General features: G+C 29.4%; 2 protein-coding genes across 4 annotated transcripts in view; one reads left to right on the plus strand and one right to left on the minus strand.

Annotated features, from left to right (window-relative positions):
• LOC126733963 (kynurenine 3-monooxygenase) overlaps nucleotides 1-22,077 on the plus strand; it is a 185,151-nt gene that overhangs the window by 28,200 nt on the left and 134,874 nt on the right. The gene's annotated exons all lie outside the window — the stretch shown is intronic.
• The window catches only part of LOC126733964 (RYamide receptor), a 150,121-nt gene that overhangs the window by 19,015 nt on the left and 109,029 nt on the right, over nucleotides 1-22,077 (minus strand). For both annotated transcript variants that reach the window (XM_050437468.1, XM_050437467.1), the window contains exons 5-6: nucleotides 15,369-15,437; nucleotides 4,746-4,968 (exon numbers count right to left, since the gene is read on the minus strand). In XM_050437468.1, the coding sequence (XP_050293425.1) occupies nucleotides 4,746-4,968; nucleotides 15,369-15,437 (292 nt within the window). The remainder of the gene's footprint in view (nucleotides 1-4,745; nucleotides 4,969-15,368; nucleotides 15,438-22,077) is intronic.

Raw genomic sequence — 22,077 nt, forward strand, 5'->3', positions numbered from 1 at the left:
TTTCAATCCAAGCATAAAAAATTCAATGCCACCCAATACATGAGAAATTTATCAAAAAAAATTCAAAACAGTATCGGAAAACGAACCGAGCAAGAGACGCAAAAAAAAAACCGCAAACACGTCGCACATTTGAATGCTCCGAAATATGCCCTAATTGCGTTTTTGTCTTTTTCGGTAAACACAACCGAAGCATCAACAAATCAACAATCGGAATGCCCTTATTCCGTAGTGCCTATGCTGACTCTGCGGGTTATTTAACGAAAAAGTCCGTTTAATTACGATGTCGAGGCCCAATTAATTACTGTTCGTTCAAGAAGTTGCCTTTGTATGATGCCAGTTTACGTGAAACAAACGTTATTTTGACTGGTCGAGGTAAACAGGAAGCGGAAATCAATTTGGTTGTGGTGGTCGGGAACCGATGGGGGATTATCGGTAATGGAGGTGGTGTTGATTGAAGAACAAGGATAAGTGTCACAAACAAGGAGGCCAAAAATAGTCGCAGATTTTTAACTAAAATGCGCTAAAATTTTAGTTAAAAATCCGTGTTTCTTATATCGCTATGAGGTGTCAATAAATTAACAAATTAGGCACTTCGCCTTATGCATGAGTAATAAACGTATTAATTAATGGATCAGCTAATGGATTAACTAAACATAATCGATTATAAGTCTAATGCAGGTCAAAAGGTTTAGGTGAATTTAAACACAAATTATTATGCTTTTGGACATATTTAGACTAAGAGGAAAAATTCGAAAATAAAAGAGGCACTAAAACAAATATTTTCTCGGGCTTCTATTTTCTCTTAATTGGAGACCTTAAGCCTTATCCTTGGATTTTCTTCTGGTCTTTTCATACGCCGTTGACGTCGTAATTGTCCGTAATTTTAAGGCGATTACTACCGGAAATAAATGGGATATAATAGAGACCAAATAACGACTTTCAAAGTTTAAATTTTTTTCAGAAATTTAACTGTATCAGCGTTTTATTCCTAACTCCTAAATTACGAAAATACCGGGTTATAGTTGGATATGAGTAAAAATAAGGGAATGAGAGCACTTTGAAAATTTAAAAAATGCCATTTTTTTGAGCCAATTTTTTTGAGCCCTCTATACTGGAAATTTTTAGGTTTGGAGAGGAAAGAAAGACGTTTCTAAGGTTAATTTTATTACTTATATCAAAAGAGAATAAGCACCACTACAAGCGTCGTTTTGAGACAATTATTTCCTGTTTTAATTATTTTTTTATTAAATGTTTGTTGGTTTTCTCGATTTTCTTATTCAATTTTCTTATTGTTTCTCTTTTTTATTATGTTTTTCTGTCCTCTTCTGAAAAAGTTTATAAGTTTTATAATTTATCTTTCATATGTCATCTTTTTCATGACGGACACTGAGGTTAGATCGCAAATTTGATGTATTGTTTTATGTCAATTTATGAAAGAAAGTTACTAATTGTAACGATGAATTTTCTATATCGAACTAACTATATCAGCGTGTTATTCCCAACATTAAAAGAACACCAAGTTATAATTAGATAAGTAGAAATAAGGGAATGAAAACACTTTGAAAATTCGTAAAAATACCATTTTTAACGATTTTTTGAGCCCTAAAATACAAAGATGCAAGATGTCGGTTATTAGTAGAGCTACGATCTTCGAGAAGGTCTCGTTGTAATCACAAGAATAAAATTAAGAGAACACCATCGAATTGTCCCGATAGTGCCTATAGAAGCCGAGATATCGACCTTCAAAATGTGGAATTTTTCAAAAAACTTTCGTCAAATAATTCATCTATAGTAAACGAGTTTAAAAACTAGATATGTAAACCCCGTGTCAATTTTTTTAAATGCCGAAGTTTTCTGCCTTTTGTAAACAAAATCGTATATGATATACGGTTGATAAATATACCAAAACCAAACCGTTACTCGAGTCTCAGGTCTTGGGAGACTTAAGACTTTTCCTCTTGGTTCTTAAAAGACCCAAAATTATCCCCATTCACAAGGAGGGTCTACTAGATGTTCCTTCCAACTTGCCTAGTTTCCTTTTATCTAAAATGTCTAAAATCATAGAAAAACTTGTCAAGAAGCATATGCTCTCATTTAATGAGAAAAAATGCAGCTTCAGCAAGTGCCAGTTTGGCTTTTGAGAAGCTACGTTTATCAATGGTGTTCGGCACTAGTTTTTCATGATTTGGTTAAGGCATTCGATTGTGTTGTTTATAACATTCTTCTTCGAAAGCTAAACCACTACAAGTTTAGAGGAAATGCTCTATCTTTCCTACTTGGTCGGCGTCAACCTATATTTATGGGATCAAATGTTCACAGTCCAGTCCTTATCTTGCTGTACATTAATGATATTGCTAATCTCCCAATCCGTGGCAGGTTTACGATATTCGCAGACGACACTACAATATTGTGGCAGGCTTTGTACCCAGTCTTTAATCTCCTGTTAGTGAACTCTTGGTGCAATTCTAATCTGCTATTACTAAATCCCACAAAGAAAAATATAGGTATCTTTCAAGTGTAGTCTTTCAAATGTTATTCTAGATAACCATGCAATTGAGATTAAATTAGACTTGGAATTTTCATCGGTAAGAAGCTCAAACTTCACACACACACTTGAATATTCATGCAAATACATTACCATCTGGATGGTTTGCTGTCAGGATCAGTGTTCAGGAACTTGGCTCAAGGATTAGCAAAATAGTTTATTAATCATTATTTGATGATTGAACCATCTTCTGGCAGTTATTTTCGGTACATTTGTGGGGTAAATTCCAGGGTTTCCTGTCGTCCACTTTTCGCCCAAGAAAAAAAAGAGAGTGGTAATCTATATCTTCTCATCTTGACTAAAAACTCCTTATCCCTAAGAATATTTGAAAGACAGTTAAAAAGGTTGTTTTCAGTTGTCTCTTAAATATTCTAATAAAGCTTTTCGAGAATCGTGAACATTGTAAAGTGCAGCTTTTTAAATTTGTGGTTTGTATTGCATCTTCAGAACTTTATTGTGGTATGTCTAATGTTACACGTTTTAATCTATTTAAGTGGTTTACTTTGTGTTCCGGATTTATTTTAATTGTGTAACTGTTAATTTTAATTGTGTAACTTCTCATAATTTTTTTTTTCTTAATTTTAATTATAAACCGTACTTTATGCTTTGTTTATGACATTTTATATATGTGAAAGCAATATTTGATTTGATTCAAAGTACGGGATTTTTCATTTTTGGTGTGCATGGATTTTTTCGTCGATTTTTTTTAAATTTCAAGAACCATTAACACATTTACATTATCAGCTGCTATTTTTTGAATATACCTATTTATTAAAATTATTCTAAAAACTTATTAAGACTCCTGTACATATGGTTAAAAATGACCTAAAAAATATTCCTTAACTTTGTAATATGCTTGTGGCATGTTAATCCTGTAACTGAAATTAGTAGATGGTTAAATAATTTCTTACTAAAGCAATAAATAGAATTATAAGTCAATATTGAAGCGGGTATTAGAAGGTTTATTTTAAAAGTACTTAAATGCCCTAAAATGGGCTCTAAAAATGCAAGATCTCGGTTTCTAGTAGAGCTACGACCTTCTAAAAGGTTTCGTTGTAATCAGAAGAATGAAATTAAGAGAACACAATCGAATTTTTCCGATTGTGCCTGTAAAAACCTTCAAAAATTGGAATTTTTCATTTGTCTTGTACCTCTAAAAAAACACTAGATTTCAACCGATTTGAGCAAGTCTGAAACAATGAGAGCACATTTTTTCATTGGCTTATTAGATATTATAATTATACCATCCAAAAAGGCCAACAATCTTAACGAAAATTAATGAACAAAAAAGCGAAACTGTGCATAAATGAAAATTTCAAAGTTTATAAGGTGTACTTTCCAAAAAAACGGACAGTACACTGACTCTTTGCCTTTTTTTTTGCTTATTTCCGTGCCATAGTCTGAACACGCTATTTCATGTTACGATGGCCTTTTACGTTAATTCGAACCCCAGCCAGTCGTGTGAAAGACAATTTAATCATCGTTGCACAAAAGTCGAGTGAAAAGTCATGGAAAAATTGCGTGTGTGTTTTTTTTTAAAGACGAATTATTGATCGCTACTGCTCTATCACTTGGCAATTAAATTGGGTGTTAAATTTTAGAGATTTTTTAGAGGAATGTTTTGAATTTATTTTTTTTAAATAAATATCTATGGAGCAAGAGCGATAATTAAAGTATTAATCACTAAAGTAATAAAACTTCCTCTAAGCAATTGATAGTGCAAGAAAAAGCGTTATAACGTAGCACTCCATTTTCCGTAATAGATGTAATAAACCCTAGATCTGGAACACGATTTTACCGACTCATAAAACCAGTGGAAAAACACGATTTTTTTTTGCTCCATTAACATTATTCAAAGCAGAAAATATATTAATGTCGGCCAACTATTAAGCCCCTATAAGACCAATAATTATCTAATAATAAAGAGATTATCCTCTAAGGATTAACCAACAACCTCAAGTTAAACCCAATTAAAACTTAAATTATTGGCCTCCATGGTAATCCCTTTGAGCCCCTTTTTATGTCCATAACACGTTCTGTATTGGACATATCCCCCAGGCAATTCCCTTAGAAGGCAGCTTTTATTAACCCTCTTGAAAACTCACTTGTCCACGCAATAACAGACAGTTTTTTTTGCTGTAAAACGTAACCAATATAAAAAAAATCACCTACTAACTAAAACTGTGATTATAATTCTTACCAGCATTATGTTGGAATCCAGAGCCCATGGAGCCGTGGCTCTTTCTCATGTAGCAGCTTCTACAGCACGGTAGAGTTTTCAGTATGAGGCAGAGTCCTTCCCTGAAGCGTGTGTTCATGTAGAAGTAGATGATGGGGTTGTAGCAGGCGTGGGACATGGCCAAGACGTGGACGAAGACGTAGAGGTACGGCTGGAAGGTGACGTCGATGCTTGTATGGAATAACTGCAAGAGACAATGAAGTTAGTAGGTTAAATTAAGATATTGAAGTGTTTTAAAGGAGAGAGGAGTTAAGAGAGAATGATTTTTGATGGAAAATGGTGTATTTTTAATATAGAAGTAAATAGGGAAATATTGAAATGTATGTCTATGGAATTGAAAGGGTTTTCTTACATTATTGTTTCTTTTGACCTAATTTTCAACTTAATGGCACTAATGCGTTAATAATATGGCTTACTAGTGTCTATTTTATTCCAGATATTTAAGAAAATTTGTTAATTTTTCTATGGATTTAAAGTATTTATTTCCATTTTCCAAGGTCTTAAATAATTTCTTGATTTTCCAAAGTTTTTCCATATGTAATGTTTTCCAAAGACTTGAATTATATAGTTTTTCAGGCATTTAGAGTCATTCTTGATTCCAGACATTGAAACTGAGTTTTCAAATCTTTGACATAATATTTAATTTTACTTTAATGGAATTCAGGCATTTGAAAGGCTTTAGAGTAACATTTATTGTGTTCCAAATATTTTAATTTTTTAAAATTAATTTGTAGGAGTCCATTTTTAGTTTTTTAAGAAATTTAAGACATTTTAAACGTCCAGGCATTTGGGTTTTTCTATATTCTCAGTTTTCGTGCTTTTCAGGTATTTTGACTAATTTTATTCCTCGTATTGCTATAATGGAAATTTGTATAGTTTCCAAACAGGAAAAATTGGAAATGAAAATGACCTATTTTGTTACGGTTATAAAATTTTAAATTTGTAATGGGGGAAAATTGGCGCCCAACATGTGTTTTTAAAAAAAAATTATCGTCTTTAGTGTTTTTAAGTTGTTTATAATAAATTACCATTGCATCATCTAAAAACAAGTAATTTTTTTCCTTTTTTATAGAAAACAGGTCCAGAGTAAAGGATTATCATTAATTTATGTTAAAGAGTGTCTAGAATAAACCTGAAAATTCTTCTAGAAGTATAAAATTTCTAAAAACAAAAATAACTGCTAGAGTATGCAATTAAATAAGAAATAAATCCAAGTGCCTGGAATAAAATAAAGAATTAATTTAAAGGCCTGAAATATATAAAATGTTTTTAAAATTCAGGAAGATATGGTCTTCAAACAAGAAATAAATTTAAAAAAATTAGTTTAAATATTTGGTATACTATATAAATGTAGATATTTAAAATGTATATAAAATCAATCATCAGTTCTATGCATATTTTTCTATTTCAAATTTTTTAGTTATTTCATTCATTCATATTTTTCAAGATCTTGAGTAATTTCTTTATTTTCCAAAGTTTTTCCATATGTAATGTCCTCCAAGGACTTATTTTCCATATGTTGTAGGCATTTAAAGTGAGTCTTTATGTCTTCCAAGCATTGAAAGTAAGTTTTCAGTTCTTTCGTTTTTAATTTATTTCCAATATTAATTTTTTTAGGGGTTTTTCAAGGAATTTAAAACATTACATAAGTCCCGGAATTTCAAAATTTTCCCATGTTCTCAGTTTTTGTGTTGTTCAAGTATTTTGACAAATTTTTTGCCTGGCATTGCTATGGTGGAAATCCATATAATTTCCAAACAGAAGAAAATTGGAAATTTCATGTTTTGCTTTCGGTTTCACAATTTTAAATTTGTAATGGGGGAAAATTGGCGCCCAACATGTGGGTTTTTTTCAATTATCTTCTTTAGTGCTTTTAAGTTTTGTTTAATAAATTATCCTTGTATCATCTGAAAACCTGTTATTTTTTCTTTTTTTTATGGAAAACAGATCCACACAGAGTTCTAGAGTATAGGATTCCTTCAAACTTAGGCTTTAAAAACATGGAACAGTTTAAAAAATTGGTCCAAATTCCTGGAATGTATTAAGAAATTAATTTAAAAGGACAAGAAAATAGAAAGGGTCCCAAAAACTCAGAAAATTAATTAAATACAAAAATGACTCCAAATTCTACCGATTTGCTTTATTTGAACAAAATAAAATTAATGCTAAAACGTGTTTTCCAGGCATTAAGGATAATTTTTTTGGTCTTTCTGGCATTGGTAATTATTTTCCTTTTTCTTTTCAGGTATCTGCATTTATTTTTAATTCATTCCAGGCATTTAGATTAGGCATTTAGTTGAAAATTAATTTTCAGGACTATGCATATTTTTTTATTTAAAATTTCTAGGTATTAAAAAAAAAATTCACATTTTCTAAATTCTTGAATAATTTCTTGATTTTTCATATGTCCATTAATTTGGAATTTTTTTCATTTCTGAAATACTTGAATTATACAGTTTTTCTCTCGCAGGTTTCAGAGTATAGGATTAATACTTTATCCTAATAGGGATCAATAATTTATCCTAATGAGTGTCTGGAATAAACTAGAAAATTATTAATAAAATTACTGTAATTTCTAAAAAAGAATTGCTGCAGGAGTCTGAAATAAAATGGAGAATGAATCCAACTGCCTGGAATAAAATTAGAAATTAATTTAAAGGCCTGAAATATACAAAAGAATTAATTTTAAAGGCCAAGAAAATAATAAGGGTCCCAAGAACTCAATATAAAATAAATAAAAAAATTACTTCAAAAATCCTCCGATTTGCTGTTTGAATTAAAAAAAAAATGAATGCTAAAACGTGTTTTCCAGGAATTTAGAATAATTTTTTTGATATTCCTGGTATTATTTTCCACATTTTTTTCCAGAGATCTGCATATATTTTTCATTTTATTCCAGGCATTTAGAGTTTTTTAAGACTTCCAGGCATTAAAAATCAATTTTCATTTCAGGAAAATTGGCGCCCAACATGTGGGTTTTTTTCAATTATCTTCTTTAGTGTATTTAAGTATTATGTAATAATTTATCCTTGCATCATCCGAAAATACGTTTTTTTTTTCTTTTTTATGGAAAACAGGTTCACACCGAGTTCCAGATTATACGATTATCATTAATTTGTCCTAAAGATTGTCTGGAATAAATTAGGAATAAATTATTTTAGATGCATGGAATTCTTAATAAAATGATTGTGATTTCTAAAAAAAATGCTGTAAGACTCTGGAATGAATACAAGTGCCTGGAATAAAATTATGAATTAATTCAAAGGCCTGAATTATATACAAAATATATATAAAATATGGCTTTAAAAATCGAAAAATTATTTAAAAAAATAATCCAAATTCCTGGAATATTTAAAAAAATTAATTTAAAACTTAACTCAAAAAATAAATTAAAAAATGACTCCTGAAACAAATGTGTTATATATTTCCAGCTTTTAACCTGTTTGCATGTTTTCCAGCAATTTAGAATAATGTTTATGGTCTTCCTGGTACAGCTATTTATTTTTGACATTCATTCCAGGCATTTGCATTTATTTTTTATTTTGTTCCAGGCATTTAAAAAAATTATTTTAGCGCTTTCAGGCATTAAAAATCAATTTTTAGATCTATACATAAATATTAAATTTTTTTTAAGATTTCAGGTATTTATTCATATTTTCCAGACTTTCGTGGAGATTTTTAATTTAACTTGACATACATATTTCAATGTTTCTCGTGCACATGATAAATATCAAATTTGTAACATAATTATGTTAACATTTTCACTTATCTTTAGAATGTGCTGAATTTAATTTCATATTTAGGGCGGTTTTTTGAAGCACCAAAAAGTGCGTTTTAATTTTTTCCCCATCAGTTAAGCGATAATTGAAACCCAAAAGAAAAAAAGGCAAAAATCAACACTTTTTAATCGAACCCAAATCCCCGATCATATCGGGGATTCAATTAACGGATACGCCAACCCTAGGCCATTCCTTAATTAAAAATTAATCACGCCCAACTGTAAATTAAAAATTAAACATCCCAACAATTTGTTTTAAAACCTCGATTTACCCGAAGACTGGGGGTTATTATGGGGCTGCAAAATTTAGTTTTCAAGTGGTCCTTTTGTGTTGTAGACTCTTACGTTTCCCCGAGCTGTCTCTACCACGCCTCGCGTGCTAACGATTTAACAAAAGCCGGCAAATTTGTTCTTACAGTATAAACTTAGAAATTGGAATCATAAGTCATGTAATTCTTCATCAATCAGATCTGTTAATATGGGTGCAACTGTCTGGAATTTTCTATTAAGAGTCTTAATATACTGGGAAAAATAGTAAAAAAAAAAGAGTTTCTTAAAAGCTATTTTTTGAGTGATTCTTTAATATATATTCTTTAAAGTAACACTCAAAAGTTGTGACTTTTTCATAATCAATATATGCGTAAATTGTTTCAAAATTATACACACCAAAAACTATATACAACTTTTGTTCAATTATTCCTATCAATCCTATAAAATCTTATGATATCCTATAAAATATTTTTAAACTGTAATTTCGGGTCGAGGTGTGACGGAAAAATCGGGTTAAATCATTACATTCTAAAGATCACTAAAAAATTTGAAAAAAATTGACATAATTATGGTTCGTATAACTAATTATATTTTTTTTTATAATTTGATGATCCAAATAAGATTATTTCGTTTGGAATATTGTTAAGGGATCAATAAAATAAAAGTCCAAGCCAATTTAAATTTGCCGACGTTTCGCAAAATATATTTTAGCATCCTCAGGGCGCTAAAATACAACAATAATAATTAGGATAACAGAAAAAAAAATGTTTGGATAGTTAAAACTTCATTTTAATTGATACTAAAATAAATAAAACCTGATTTTTTAAATTTTGATACAACTAACGTTAGACACACACCTATGATACAAACAAGGGAAAAAAAAGGGACGGATATTACAACAATGAGAAAAAAAATACTTACAATTCAGTATGTTGGACTTAAATATTTAGTAGTATTTAGTATATCAAAATTAGGAAAAGCAGGTTTTATTTATTTTAATTACAATTATAATTAAGTTTTAACTATACAAACACTTTTTATTCTGTCTTTACTGTTTTTATTTTTATTATTATTATTGTATTTTAGCGCGAGGATGCAAATATATTTTGCAATACGTCGGCAAATTTAAATAGGCTTGGACTTTTATTTTATTGATCCCTAAACCCAACAATATTCCAAACAATATATTAATTATATTCACGTTTCTTTTATGGGTTTTCAGATATATATTATGCTTAGGCATAATTTATTTATCATATTGAATACTCGAGAGGACCATAAAACTCCTTTTTATTTTCTCAACCTCTTAGATTAGTTTTTTAATATATTCCAGGAATTTGGACTATTTTTTAAATAATATTAGGTTTTTAAAGCCATATATTCCTAAATTTTAAAGATATTTTGTATATAAGTCAAGCCTTTGAATTAATTCATAATTTTATTTCAGGTACTTGTATTCATTCTCCATTTTATTCCAGACTCTTACAGCAATTTTTTTCTTAGAAATAATTTTATTATGAATTACGTGCATCTAAAATAATTTTCTAGTTTATTCCAGACAATCTTTAAGACAAATTAATGATAATCCTATACTCTGAACCACTGTGTGGAGCTATGTTTTTACTAAAAAGAAAATTATATGTTTTCAGATGATACAAGGATAATTCATTACACAAACCTAAAAAACAGTAAAAAAGATAATCAAAAACAAAAACCCACATGTTGGGCGCCAATTACAAATTTAAAATTGTAAAACCGAAAGCAAAACATGGTATTTCTAACTTTCTTTTATTTGGAAACCATACGGATTTCCGCCATAGCAATACCAGGAAAAAAATTTGTCAAAATACATGAAAAATATGAAAACTGAAAACTAGGAACATACGAAAATACGAAAACTAGGAACATAGAAAATTTCAAATGCCTGGACTTGATAAATTGATTATAAATGCGTTGAAAAATTAAAAAATTATTTAAAAAAAAAAACGAATATGTGGAACATTAAATATTACTGTCAAAGATCTGAAAAGTGACTCTCAATGCCTGGAAGACATAAAAAATTACTTTAAATGCCTGGAAAATATGAAAAACTGTATAATTTAAGTCTTTGTATAACATGAGAATATTTCAAATGTCTAGACCTGATATTTGACATCTATCGAAAAAATCACAAATTTCGTTAAATGTTTGGAATAAAAAGGAAAAATGTACGCAAAAAGTGTGTTAATTCCACGACTAGAAAAACTACTTAAATTCTTTAAAATTCGATTAAAAATAAATGCTAGGAAGGCATCAAGAATCATTTAAAAAACCGGAAAATTTAGAAATATCTGCATTACTAATCAATTACACCAAATTAATTTTGCCTGATAAATCGGAATTATCCTACCCTACTACATTCATCACGTCTTTTAGACTCAATAAAACAAAAAAAAAACCCAAAATACAAAAGACTGTACTTCCCTTAAAATCCTTTTGGCCAAAACATATTAATCTCCCAAAGCGTTATTACTAAAGACCGACTGGTTGTAGCTCAGTAATTCTTCGGGGGGTGCTACTTACCCCAAAATTACACGAAAATTAATCTTCTCCTCTAGATTGATGAATTTCGGATTGTTCTATTACCCTTCTGGGACGCGTAAAAGCCGCTTATAACCACTTTAATAGTCTCACAGTAATATTTATTTACCGCCATTAGGTTCCTTTAAAAACGAATTTTCAGATTATTAGAGTCGGTAACATTCCAATTATTTTCATACAATTTTTCACAAAAAAAAAAGCGTAACGGGGTCCCACTTAAAAATAAGAAGCTTCAAAACCAGCGACAAAGTGCCGTTTTATTATCTGAACAAGAAAGCAAAAAAAAAACTGCTCATGACCATTTTCTTATAACTACGTTCGTGCGAAACACATCATCGTCTGGAGGTGGAAAAAAACGAACATGAAAGCGTGAAGTACGTTTATGTCCTTTTGAGGAGGGTTTCGAACTTACCCTTAAGAAGGGCTTTCTTTATCATTAAATATTACTCCAATTACTCGTTTTAAACCCTTAAATTCTATTAAATATATTGGAATAAAACTAAATATTACATCAAAGATCTGAAACCGTACTTTAAATGCTTGGGAATACTTTAAGTGCCTAGGAAATACGAATAAATAGACAGTATTTGGAAAACATTAACAATTACAAATGCCCGGATATATGGACAAACATTAAAAAATCAAGAAGTTACTCAAGAGCTTAGAGAATGTACATAAATATTTTAAATACCTGTCAATTTCACAAATTTTAAATAAAAAAGATATGCATAGACCTGAAAATTAATTTTCAATGCCTGGAAGTCCTAAAAATAACTCTAAATTCCCGAAAAAAATACAGTTAGCTAAGAATAATTTAAAAAATAATTACCAATACCAGAAAAGCTTAAAAAATTATCACTGACGTTTCCAGATACGTCTTAGTATTCAAATGTTCTTTTTAAATTCAAACAAAGTATTTTTAATGTCTTGCCAAATATGGAGTCGATTTTTTATTCACTTTTCTTAGTTTTTGTGCCCTTTTTATTTTGCTAAAATTGTTCTTATAATCTATTCCAGAAATAGGGACTCATTTTCTTATTCCAGGTTTTTAAAGCCATATATTAATTTTAAAGTTTATTTCAGACATTCTTTAAGCTAAATTAATGATAATCCTATACTCTGGACATCTGTGTGGATCTGTCTTTTTGATAAAAAAAAAGGCAAAAAAGCAGATGATAAAACTATTATTTATTTATTTATTTATTTTATTTATTTTACAAGATTATCTAAACTAAGCGAATTCTTTTAATTTCGGCTAGGCTACAGTTAAATATATCGCATTAATTCTGTATAGAATTGTATGTATTGCAAGCCCTACGTATAGGCGAAAATTTTGTAATGTTGGTTCGAGGTATTGAAAGGTAAAAAGTTCGAGAACTGCGAGCTGATAGCCGAGGAGTGTGTAAATTTAGAGCTTGCAAGATCTCTGGCGAGTCAGTTACGCTATTAAAATCTGTAAATCTGCCGAATCCCTTCTTTCCTGTAAAGATTTTACCTGAAATCTTTTAAGCAAACGATTATGTGAGAAGGTTATTTCCGGGTACACTCCTTCGCTTTTAAACCAAAGGAATTTAAGAAATTTTCGCTGTATATTTTCAAGCTCTTGAATATGGTTTTGATAATGTGGCGACCAGACTTGGAAAGAATATTCCAAAATTGAAGGAACATAGGTAAAGTACAGGAGTTTAATGCTAGAGATATTCTCAAAGAATGGAGAGTTCAAAAATGAGAAAGTGAGCTATCAAAAATGACTCCCAAGTCTTTCAAGTGGGTTGATCTTGGTAGTACCACTTTATCAATTTTGTATTGATAAGTAACACAGTTCTTTTTTCAGGAGTAGGAGACTACACAGCATTTAGAGGCATTTAGAGGCAAGTTGTTATTCTTGCACCATTCATTCACTGCATTAATGGCTGCTTGGAGATTAATGCAGTCCTCAATAGTATAATTTATTATCATCACAGTATAATAAGCTGTTTACTTGTAGGTCCTTAGAAATGGTATTAATAAATGAGTTGAAAAGTAGAGGTCCCAATATGGAACCTTGTGGTACCAAGTGGTCTGAGGGAGCGACTATTTCAGGTGAGCTGTGTCCAAAGCATTCAACATGTTGAGGACGTTTAGTGAGATAAGAAGAGATCAGAGAAGTTAAACGAGATGAAAACCCAAATTGGTCAGAAAGATTTGATATAAGAATGGAATGGTCAAGACGGTCGAAAGCTTTCGAGAAATCTGTATAGACTACATCAACTTGAGAATGATCATTTATAGATTCTGAAATAAATTCCGTGATCATAATAAGATTAGTGGTAGTGGATCTGCCCTTCATGAAGCCATGCTGTCTAGTGTCTATAAGATGTTTTATAGGAAAGTATAATGCTGAATGAAGGACCCGCTCAAAAACTTTAGAAAAGTTGTTAATAAGTGTAACAGGCCGATAGTTATCGATAAGATTTTTATAATTTTTTTTATGAACAGGGATAATTTTAGATTTTTTCCAGAGCAGAGGAAATTCTTCAGCTCTGAGGGCAAGATTAAACAATGTTGTTAGGGGTTTACAAAAAGCATACGCACAGTCAGATATAAGAAATGCAGGTATTTTATCAGGATCAACTATAGCTTTGGGCTTAACAGATTTTAAAGCACAGATTTTAAGCTTAGTACTTCATTTTCTGTGAAAGATGTGATGTTAATAGTATCACAATGTGAATACTTGATTTCAGTTATCTTCTGTTGGGATGTGCTTCTGTTGTATGAGTTATAAAAAAAATGAGCAAAGGTGTCTGCTATTTTTTGGGGTTTATTTAGGAGAGAACCAGTTTGATCATACATATTACATGGCATAGAACTGTTTTTTTGTGAACCTAAAATCAATTTCCAAAAGTTGTTTGGTTGTGTTGGAAGATTTTGCTCAAGATTAGAGCAGTAGGATTTATATGAGTGATCAATGTCAGGAAAACATAAAAAAATTCAATGCCTGGATAATAATTTGTTTGTAATTAAAAAAACCCACATGTTGGGCGCCAATTTTCCCCTGATTCTGAATTCAAAATGTTGAAACCGCAAACAAAACATGGAATTTCTAATTTTCTTCTACTTGAAAACTATAGGGATTTTTACCACACGAATACTAGGAAAAAAATTAGCTAAAATGCATAGAAAATACGAAAACTAAGAACACAGAAAATTTCAAATGCCTGGAATTGATAAAATAATTTTAAATGCCCTGAAACATGTAAAATTTACTCCCAGAAATTGATTTAAAAAAAGGAATATTTGGAACACATTAAATATTACTGCAAAGCCTTTCAAATGCCTAAATTCCATTAAAATAAATTTAAAGATTACGTCAAAGATCTGAAAAGTGACTCTGAATGCCTGGACGACATAAAGAATTACTCTAAATGCCTGGAAAATACGAAGAACTGTATAATTTAAGTCTTTGGAAAACATAAAAAAATCCAATGCCTGGATAATAACTTGTTTGCAGATCATACAACTGTATTATACAAAACTTAAAAATAACGAAGACGTAATTAAAAAACCCACATGTTGGGCGCCAATTTTCCCCCGATTCTAAATTCAAAATTTTGAAACAGCAAACAAAACATGGAATTTTTAATTTTCTTCTACTTGAAAATTATACGGATTTTTACCATATAAATACTAGGAAAAATATTAGCCAAAATGCATAGAAAATACAAAAACTAGGAACAAAGAAAATTTCAAATGCCTGGACTTGATAAAACAATTATAAATGCCTTGAAAAATTGAAAATTTATTAAAAAAAAATGTTCGTGCGAAATACATCCTCGTCTAGAGGTGGAAAAAAACGAACATAAAAGCGTGAAGTACGTTTATGTCCTTTTGAGGAGGGTTTCGAACTTACCCTTAAGAAGAACTTTCTTTATCTAATTATAGATTTATAAAATTATAAAAATACGTTAAATGCTTACCATAAATAAGTTGTAGGGCAACCAACTCATGGTGAAGACCAGTACCACGGTTATCATCATTTTGATCATCTGAAAATAAAATGTAGGTTACCCCATTAGTACTGCAAGGTTGTTAATGCTGTATTGGTTATATATTTATTAAAAAAATTATAAATTATAAAACATTCCTCCTGGATCTATTTACCTAAGAAAATATTCTTAAGTTCCTATTTTTAAATGCCCTAATTTAATATTTCTCTTATGCGAAAGCATATCCTCGTCCTCGTTACTGTGACGCCCTAGAGCTATTTTTGCCCCAACATAGTTATATCGGAAACGCCCTTCCTAATCCCAAGACGTTTGGCGTCAGCACGAGTTTAATTGTAGATGCAACGACTTAACAAGTCGTGTCTTGTATCTTGTGTAAGATACAGAGCGTCCCGAATTGTAGTTTAATAGATTTAAAAAAAATTCTTATCAGTGGTGTCCGTATGTGATTTTTATTTACATATTCTTGATTAAAAATGGTACGCCAATGCTTTTTCTAAAACAAAAATCAATTCTCGGTGATTTTTTCTCAACAGTGATTTATGAATAAAAGATGGTTTCTTTATATGCCTGGACGTAATCAAATATTTATCATATCAGTGATTTTTGATAATTAACAATTAAAATTAGTGAAATTGTTTTTTCTTTATTATCAGCACAGTGATTTTTACGTTCTATATATTTAGATGTTTAAATTTTATAAATTATTTGAATAATAACAGTGATTTTAGTATTAGAAGGAAACAATGAAAAAAGTGATCTTATCCTTGTTTGCCGAGACGTTTAAATATTAATTAGAACAGTGATTTTTTGTATTTAACAAGTGAGGGCAAAAAAATTAACTTATCGGCTTGAAAATAAAAATTCCTTAATCTCAGTAGTGATTTTACTGTTTAAATTTTATAAATTATTTAAATAATAACAGTGATTTTACTGTTCGAAGGAAACAATCAAAAAAGTGATTTTATCCTTGTTTGCCAAGACGTTTAAATATTAATCTCAATAGTGATTTTACTGTTTAAATTTTATAAATTATTTTAATAGTAACAGTGATTTTTCTATTCGAAGGAAACAATCAAAAAAGTGATTTTATTCTTGTTTGCCGAGACGTTTAAATATTTATAACAACAGTGATTTTTTGTATTTAACAAGTGAGCGCAAAAAAATAAGTTATCGGCTTGAAAATAAAAATTCCTTAATCTCAATAGTGATATTACTGCCCGGAAGAAACAGTTGAAAAAGTGACTTTGTCCTTGTTTGCCTAGACGACTTATCACAACAGTGATTACTTGAAACTGTATTAACAGTAACTGATTTGAAACAATAAAATAGTAATCACAACAATCATTTTTTTTATTTTACCAAGAGGTTTTCGAGTGAAAAATTAAAAACCAACAACATGCAGGTTCTAGGTCAATTAACGTGGAAATGAAGAAAAATATTACTGGAAATAAGAAGCATTGCATCCATAATCCTGAAATTAAAACTCATAAATCACTATCAAAAACGACTGGTTTATTGACGAATTCCATCCATTGGAAGCAAAAACGGGTTGCTAAATTTACTAAAGTCACCTAAATTATGAATTCCAGGATATCTTGGAATTTTTAGCTTTATTCAGGCCTAAATCATTAAAGGTTAAGTACTCTCAGGATCAAAACGTAGAACATCTCACATAATATTTTTCTATATCAAATAAAACTCTATACGACAAATTAAAAAAAAATAAATAAAAAAACTGATATCTTACATAATACTTATGATGGATCATTGAAATTTCATTAAAAGTTGCTACAGGTCAAAGCAAGTTAAGGAAAAGCTAATAACGCCTCATGAATTTCATGTATAATTTAAATACTATTTAATTATAGGCAATAGGTCAGACATTATCTTCAGATACCACTGTATATAAAAGTTAATATCGAAAATGAAGAATTTCCTTGCAGAACATCCAATCACTTCTCCAAGTAAATCTTAACTGAGAAGATCTTGAAAATATCAGGAAAAAAACTAAAACTTTTATAAACCCTTATAAATAGCTAAAACAATAAATAACCGTAGATTAGAAGCTTTAACAAAAGAATAGAGACAAATATGTTAATATACCACAACATCTTAAAATAGCAAAAATCCTTGAAAAAGCTCTAAAAGACAAATTCATAATTTTTTTTAAATGACCAAACTAATATGGACAATCATTCAATAATAAGATATAAGATCAATAATAAGATGGAAAACCATTGTCGTATTTATGGATTTTGCAAAAGCCTTTGACACACTATCTCAGATAAGGCTCTTGTATGTCCTGGAGTATTATGGGGTGAGAGGCAGTATGTTAAAAGTTATATGTCATCGAAAAAACAGTATACAAGAATAAGCAAAGTAATAAGCTCCACAGAAGTAGTGAAAATGGATATACTGCAAGGGAGTATATTAGGTCTCATTGTTTTCACTACTTATACAAACACGCACTTTTAAAACTAAATGCTATGAAATATTTTTTAATTATGTTTTGTACTTTCAGGTACTTGAATATATTATATATTTCTTTCATATCAACTGCCTGGAAAAACGAAATAATGTTTCCCTTCTAGGCAGTTGAAGACAATTCGTTAGAAATCAGGCATTCGAACATATTTTATTGCTATCAACTGCCTGGAATAAAAAAATAATTTTTCGTTTCTAGGCAGTTGAAAAAAGAAATAATGTTTCATTATGTTCGTTAGTAATTAGGCACTTGAACATATTTTGTTTTTTATCAACTGCCTGGAATATCAAAATAATGTTTCCCTTTTAGGCAGTTGGAAAAAGAAATAATGTTTCATTATGTTCGTTAGTAATTAGGAACATAGCAATAAAGCTAATAGCAATAAGCATAGGCATTTAAATATATTTTGTTCTTATCCACTGCCTGGAATACCAAAGTAATGTTTTCTTTCTAGGTAGTTGAAGAAGAAAGTAATGTTACATTATGTTCATTAGTAATCAGGCACTTGAATATATTTTGTTCTTATCAATTGCCTGGAATAACAAAATAATGTTTCTCTTCTAGGTAGTTGAAGAAGAAAATAATGTTTCATTATGTTTCTTAGATATCAGGCCCTTGAACATATTTTGTTCCTATCAACTGCCTGGAATAATAAAATAATGTTTCCCTTCTAGGTAGTTGAAGACAGAAGTAATGTTTCATTATGTTCGTTAGAAATCAGGCACTTAAACATATTTTGTTCCTATCAACTGCCTGGAATAAAAAAATTATGTTTCGTTTGTAGGCAGTTGAAAAAAGAAATATTGTTTCATTATGTTCGTTAGTAATCAGGCACTTGAACATATTTTGTTTTTATCAACTGCCTGGAATATCAAAATAATGCTTCCCTTCTAGGTAATTGAAGACAGAAGTAATGTTTCATTATGTTCGTTAGAAATCAGGCACTTGAACATATTTCATTTCTATCAACTGCCTGGAATAACAAAATAATATTTCCCTTCTACGAAATTAAAGAAAGTGTAATGTATGGAATATACATTCGTCTATATTAATATCGCTGTGCGAAATCTCCTTAATAATTGTTAAAATGCCAATAGATTTTTCTATAAATTCTTGATGCTTTGGCCCTGTCTCACACCTGTGTATGTAGGAATTTTGACCAATTATTATTAAATGAACTTACTCAGATCAGTAGTCATTTTATTTAAATTATTCCCAAATTCATATTAATTTCTAGAATATCTCAAGATATTACAGAAAGAAATAATGTTTCATTATGTTTCTTAGATATCAGGCACTTGAACATATTTTGTTCCTAACAATTACCTGGAATAACAAAATAGTGTTGCTCTTCCAGGTAGTTAAAAAAAAACAATATTTTATTAAGTCCCTTAGATACTAGGTACTTGATTCCTTGATTCACTGCCTGGAATAACAACATAATGTTTCCCTTCTAGGTAGTCAAAGAAAGTAATAATGTTTTATTGTGTTCCTTAGATATCAGGCACTTGTTCTTATCAATTGCCTAGAATAACATAATAATGTTTTTTTTGTCAGGTAGTTAAAAAAAGAAATAATATTTCATTATGTTCGTTAGATATCAATAAAGTTTCTCCTCCAAGTAGTTGAAAAAAGAAGTAATGTTTCAATATATTCTTGAAATATCAAACGTTTGAACATGGAATAACAAAATAATATTTCTCTTTCAGGCAATTCAAAAAATAAATAATGTTTTATTAATTTTCTCGGATATCAGGCACTGCAACAAATTTGATTCCTATCAACTGCCTGGAATAACAAAATAATATTTCTATTTCAGGCTATTAAAGAACAGAACATTTAGTCATTTGAATATATTTTATTTCTATAACGAAAAATTCACTTATTCCCTGAATAATTCCACATAATTTACCAATAAAATTTAAATGTTATTTTTGTTAAGAAAATTAAAATAATCTAATAAAAAAATTCTAGGAAAAATTGAAAATCAAAACGATGGTCAACTACAAAAATTAATACAAACTTTCTTTGCAGGAAAAATACTTAATATTCTGATAACCTTCCCATGAGTATGTTATATTTTTCCTATAAACAAATAAATATAATTTTCCAACCATTTTTTCCACTTTTTTAATTAATAAATGGCACAGCTTTTTCCTTATACTAAATAACTCCAACTGTAAATCTAAAAATAAATTAATAATTGCCTTAAATTTCATGAGATTCAACGAAACTCGGATTTCCCTTTTAAATAAAATATGTTTGATTTAGCTCGTTTCGTTTAAATCCCTCAAACCTTTTAGGGGAATATTATCTAATAATATTTAAATGATCCAATTATTCTTTAAAGTGTAAAATTCATGACTTCCAAAATAGGATTTTATCTACTTGCAACCCGCATAAATAGTAGTATAAATCCAACAAAAGCTAAACCACTTTTGACTTTTTATTTCGTGTCGGTTCGCCATAAGGGTTCTAAAAAACATCAAGTGGAGAAAAAGTTTCTGTTTTGTTTTTATTCTTTTTATATGCCCGATGTATGGTTTTGTTCGGAGTCGTTGTGTTTTTCAGGCCTTTAGCCTATAAAGACTCCTTTGAAAAAAAAAATATATATAAAATCTCGTTGTAAAGCTTGCTTCCGATGTTTTTCGAAAAACAATGCTCTTAATGGCGAAAACCTCTTTACAAAAGATGTTCTTATCCCACCGACTTAATTTTCATCAATGCTTTTCATGCCAAGACTTTATATGCGGAAATGACACCATCTCCCCTAACGACCCCTCATCCACCCCAATTAATCACATTAAGGTTTCAAATATAAGATTTATGTTTGTATCCGTATAATAATGGCTTGAGAGCCAATATACATTATGAATTTGAATCAATATTTCTATCATCCTTATACTCCAGCCTGACGTGGATTGATGGGCAAAAAAGAACGTAGGCTCTTCTAATATACCTTGATTATATAAGATATTGTACAGAGTGTTCATGTCAGAATAAGCTGTATTAATGTTCTTTATAAATACATATATATCGAAAACGCATCGTATTTCGAGATAATATTTTAAGAAAAAAAATTAGGGCATAATTTTAAAGTAACAAAGGACATTGTTTTAATTGAAAGATTTCTCAAATTATTTATCAGTGGTGTTCTAAAGAGATTTCAACTTATATTTTAGTAAAGAAAAAATTGTGCGCCACTGCATTTTCTAAAAATCAAAACTATTTTTGAAATCCTGATTTAGTTTGGAACAAATTTGATTATTTGTCTTTTATTCACACCATGCAAGGTTTTCGAGTAACAAAATAAAGTTCTATAAAAAAATTTATTCAACTACCTAGAGGAGAAACATAATTTTGTTATTCCAGGCAGTTGATATGAACAAAATATGTTCAAGTGACTGATATCAAAGAAACATAAAAAAACAATATTTCCTTCTTCAACTGCCTGGAAGAGAAACATTTTATTATTCCGATATTTGCACTAATTCTATTAAAGTGCTTGATAACTAACAAACATAATGAAACATCTTATTTCATAAAACATTTGTAAGTAGATAAAATTATTTTTTTATAGGTCATGAAATTTACAATTTAAAGAATAATTTGATCATTTAAATATTATTAAATAATATTCTCCTTAAAGGTATAAGGGATTTAAACGAAACAAGCGAAATCAAACAGATTTCGTTCAAAAGAGAAATTCGAGTTTCGTTGAATCTCGTGAAATTTAAGGCAATTGTTAATTTATTTTTAGATTTACAGTTACAGTTAGAAATAAGATGTGCTATTTAAGTTAAATTTAATAAATATTAATTAAAAATGTAACAAAAATTGTTGGTAAATTATATTTATTTGTATATAGAAAAAATCAGAATTTTAATTGACCATCGTTTTGATTATCATTTTTTCCTAGAATTATTTTTTTATTATACTATTTGAATTTTCTGTTTTTTTTTAGGCACGAGGATTTTCCAAAAATTTGAGTGAGATTCCTGTTTTTCAATTTTCGATCTTCTTTTTTTAACAAAACAAAAATTTTATTTGTAAATTATGTGGAATTATTCAGGGAATAACTAAATGTTTTGTTATAAAAATAAAACATATTCAAATGACTAAATGTAAGAAAAATAATAAAATAATATTTCTTTCTTTAACAGCCTGAAATAGAAATATTTTTTTGTTATTCCA

Source organism: Anthonomus grandis, chromosome 3, assembly GCF_022605725.1.
Source record: "Anthonomus grandis grandis chromosome 3, icAntGran1.3, whole genome shotgun sequence".
Lineage (NCBI taxonomy): Eukaryota > Metazoa > Arthropoda > Insecta > Coleoptera > Curculionidae > Anthonomus > Anthonomus grandis.